At 36.3% G+C, this 3,959-nt stretch overlaps 1 protein-coding gene across 1 annotated transcript; it reads left to right on the forward strand.

Annotated features, from left to right (window-relative positions):
- The first annotated feature begins 655 nt into the window (after nt 1-655).
- On the forward strand, nt 656-3,386 carry LOC145734935 (uncharacterized). Its single transcript, XM_081988615.1, has 6 exons — nt 656-1,188; nt 1,247-1,449; nt 1,502-1,648; nt 1,699-1,786; nt 1,834-2,071; nt 2,131-3,386. Exons 1-6 carry the CDS (start codon nt 1,158-1,160, stop codon nt 2,252-2,254), a joined length of 831 nt encoding a protein of 276 aa, XP_081844741.1. The 5' UTR covers nt 656-1,157; the 3' UTR covers nt 2,255-3,386.
- Nucleotides 3,387-3,959: the final 573 nt, after the last annotated feature.

The following is a 3,959-nucleotide window of genomic DNA, read 5'->3' on the forward strand; positions in this document are numbered from 1 at the left end:
AGTAAACTTCGAAATGTACTCCAAAAATTGCGTGACTAAATATCGAGGTGAAGCCGTAGAGTCTGACAACGTTGCTTCGAAGCAAAACGAAACAGCAAAAGCTCAGAAGTACGCACATACGATACGCCTTTAGACGCCACGGAGGCCTTTAAATTTTTCCCGAGACGTACGTCTAGTGTGATGCATTCGGTCTGACGTCATTGACAAGATGACACAAGCCAATAGGGCGACTGCGTGAACCCACTGAATTTAAAACAGAATCACTAAAAACTTATTTGAAAATTGTGATAATTGGAATTATCCACGCTGATGTTTCTAGTAACTAGTGAAAATTTTGGACAAAAAAATCAGTTAATATTAAAGAAACATACTTGTTTTTGATAGCTCCTTCGCCATTTGATGAAAAGTAAGGTTGGTTGCATAACTTCCAGGTTTTATTGACCTCCATAAGCTTTTAATATACAGGGTGCTCCAAATGATGTTATTTTCTTAAGGGTATTAATAAATAGTCCCCACAAAATTGAAGAGTTTATATACTAATAGGGTCTCTGTAGGTATAACATTCAAGTGGGCGAATTTACATACTAACCCAATATTCCTAAAATAAAGCCTGTTGATTGTGTTGGAGCCCTACACAAAGGAAACCCAATTAGGAACGTTTATTATTGATTGGAGGGGATATCGGATAGAGCTATTTATTGTTACAGCATTGTCACACACAGACACTGCATCAGGTCAAGGTGATTTAGCAGCCTCAAAGATTGAGCTCGTGTATTAAGAGTGTGTTTTAGTGTGTTTTATATAAAGAACGTTCAGTGTTTCTAATGAGCTCTTAACTGAGACTGGAACTATGCAGTGGTGGAGTTATATGGTAGCTGGGTTTCGAACTATAACTTAAATGATCTGGATAGTAATTTTAATTGGCTCTATTTGTGGAAACTCTGAGCTAATATAGGAGAGGGTGGAAATAGTTAGAGGCATCAATGAAAAAGCATCTCCCACGTTTTCGCCCTGAACGCACGCGCCCTTTTATTGATAGAGATGGGGGATTTTGCGTAGGCCACCTGGAGAATGGCCGATACTAGTCGGGAGAGTCGCTCTGGATAGGTCCAGTCTAAACGTCCATGCTCTGGTTTGAATAGGTTGTGACCGGAAAAATGGTTCGGTTTTTCCACTTTATATTCCTTTGTAAGTGGTTTAGTGGTTTGGTCATTTTCTGTGGTCGTCAGTAAGCTGAAATTCACAGGTACATCACTGTCAAATTTGGTGGACTCCCTCGATTTGGCGAATAAGGGAACACGTCTGAAACCCACCGTTGTCCCCCAAAAAGGTGCCACCAGTACAACAACCAAAGCGCCTAAAGACGACAGCGGCATTGCAGTCTACAGACTGATCAACAGTGACACAGATACCACATGCATCCTATTAAAGACTGACGCAGTGGTTGAGGTGCGTGTTGATCAAAAGAAAACCTTCTGACACTTGACACAAAACATTTTAGATTAATTTTAAACTGCATGGAGTGGACACCAGAGCAGACTCGTTTATTCCAGAAAAGGCTATGGTTGATGGAAAATGCAGCGATGAATCGGACATGGAGATGCTGTTATCCTGGCCCGGATACAGACTGACAATGTCCTTTGCTAAGGTACTTTTTCTCAATCACTGAAATTAGAGAATTAAATTTACAAACTGCAGGCACCTGGAGGAGAGCTTTGGTACATATCCAACATGGAATTGGGGGTGAGCGTCGATCTTCCTCAACTACATGGAATTAAAATGAGAGGTAAATTGTTTATTTTTCTGGAGCACCTTGAGAAAGAAATTTTCCAGAAAAAACCTTAAGGCTGTACAATACAAGTGTGTTGCTACGTACCCCAGTTGGTAGGTCGTATTTGTGTGACGACGAAGTCGATATTGACCTAAGGCCTGACCCAAACCATCGCAACAATCCTAATACTAAAGACATTTTTGGTACTTTGCTGCTTAGAGCGCTACAAGTCCAAGCTTTTATGTACAGAAGTGAGAACTTTTCGACTCCTTACCATTGCAAAGCACAAAGAAGTTTCAGGTACTGGTAACTAGTTTATAAATAACAAAAAAAAACTGCAAGTAAGTAAATTATTGCAGGAGTGAAACTGCACCAATAGCAGTGGGTTCTACTTTGGCTATAGCAGCGTTAGCGATAGTGACTGGGTATGGTGCTTTCAGGTATTTCAAAGTAAAAAACGTCCAGTACAATACAATGGAGTAATAGGGTGGATCCACCATCATGTCAGCATTTTCATTTTGTTTCTGACAATGGTTTAGTATTTTTTAAACCAACACAGAAATATGGTCTAACCGGCAATAATTTTGACCCTAAAAAGCAATCATGCCAGATATTAAAAAGTTTTGACAGCAAATAATAAAGACAAAGTACAAATAATACACCCTAAGTTGTCTAAATAATTTTTTTTTAAAGAGTTTGTCCTTATTGTCTTCACTCTCCTTTACATAAGTTTAATAAAACAAAACGCAGGTTGTGGTATGTATTGTATAATATAGTCAATTTTTGGCGTAATTAATTCTTCCTGAATAGGTTCTAACTCCCCTTACTATCACCAGTATTCGCCAACTTTTTCAAGCTTCTTATATCCACTTTGGAGCACTAATAATCGAATTCTCATAAAAACGCACTTTTTAGCGTTTTACTATAATATGATCGACTCAAAGAACGTTTCGTATATTTTACATAAGGATCAAGTATTAAAAATTGGTTACATATTTAAACGTTATAGCCAATTTCTAGTAAAGTAAGGTAAAGTATCAAAAATAACGTCTATAATTAACAATAATTAATTGTTTAAGCCATTATCAGGTATGAAAATGTTAAAGAGACCTTGTGACCTTCTATCAATATTCCAGTAAACTGTCACATGTTCCAGTTTGAAAGTGGGATCCTTTAGTTATTAATTAATTTGAAACTGTTTTAGGTTTCTGCTACTAATCACTAAAAAATTATATCGTTTTTACCTCATAACCTAAAATCGTTGTGTGTCAATTTCAGTCAATTCCAAATCCATCGGAAAAAGTTTGGCAATAAAAGCCATATAGTCTGTCTTCCAATATTAAGCGTTAATTACATATTAGTATTATATAGTTGTAATGACGAAACCACGTTACATATATAACATACAGTGTTATTATAATATATAGTATAATTTTTAAGGAATTGTGAAATTTTGAGTTTTGCGACACTGTATATTTAGGAATATAATACACTCTATTATAGAGAGGGCTGCTCGCCACGTTTTAACACACACACATTTATTACATATCGTTTTTCTTATATTGTATAATAAGTAGACAAAAATGAATAAATAAAACGTTTAAGAAATCTATAATCTGGACATTTTTTATAAATCAGTTTGTCTTCATTAAAATTTTAGTGGCGTTCCCTTTGCCCTTAATTTGCAACTTGATATAAGGAAGCAGGATCACTGAAAATTGGTTTTTCCTTAAGGGTGTTGCACATGTCCCTATTTTTTCTTCTCTCGAAAAAAAACTTAAATAAATTAATATTTGGTCAGGCCATTTTAATTGGAAAGCTATAAATTGTGGTTATTTATGGGTTTCGAAAATAACCCAGAGTTAATAGGCACGGGAAACTATTAATATGGGACGTGTTCTGACCCTTATTCAAACTTTTTAACACGCCTTTATGTGGCTTTTTTTTCTAGCTCGATGGTATCAGTTACACACACCGAGAAGGAAAAAAAAATAAAAGTCATTTGGCCGTGTCAGTGTTTTAATTAAACGGAACCGAAAAAATATATTATTCACTCTTTCAGTTTTTCTTGAAAGAAAGTTGTTGCTCTTTTATTTAAATTCCTGTCGATTTCAGACCCTAATCCGGTCCTGTATGCAGACAAATCCAGATGCTTTTGTCCCCAGTTCGACGTAATCCCGTAACCTGA

This window comes from Ips typographus, linkage group LG10, assembly GCF_016097725.1.
Source record: "Ips typographus isolate SLU linkage group LG10, UJ_Ityp_2.0, whole genome shotgun sequence".
Classification (NCBI taxonomy): Eukaryota; Metazoa; Arthropoda; class Insecta; order Coleoptera; family Curculionidae; genus Ips; species Ips typographus.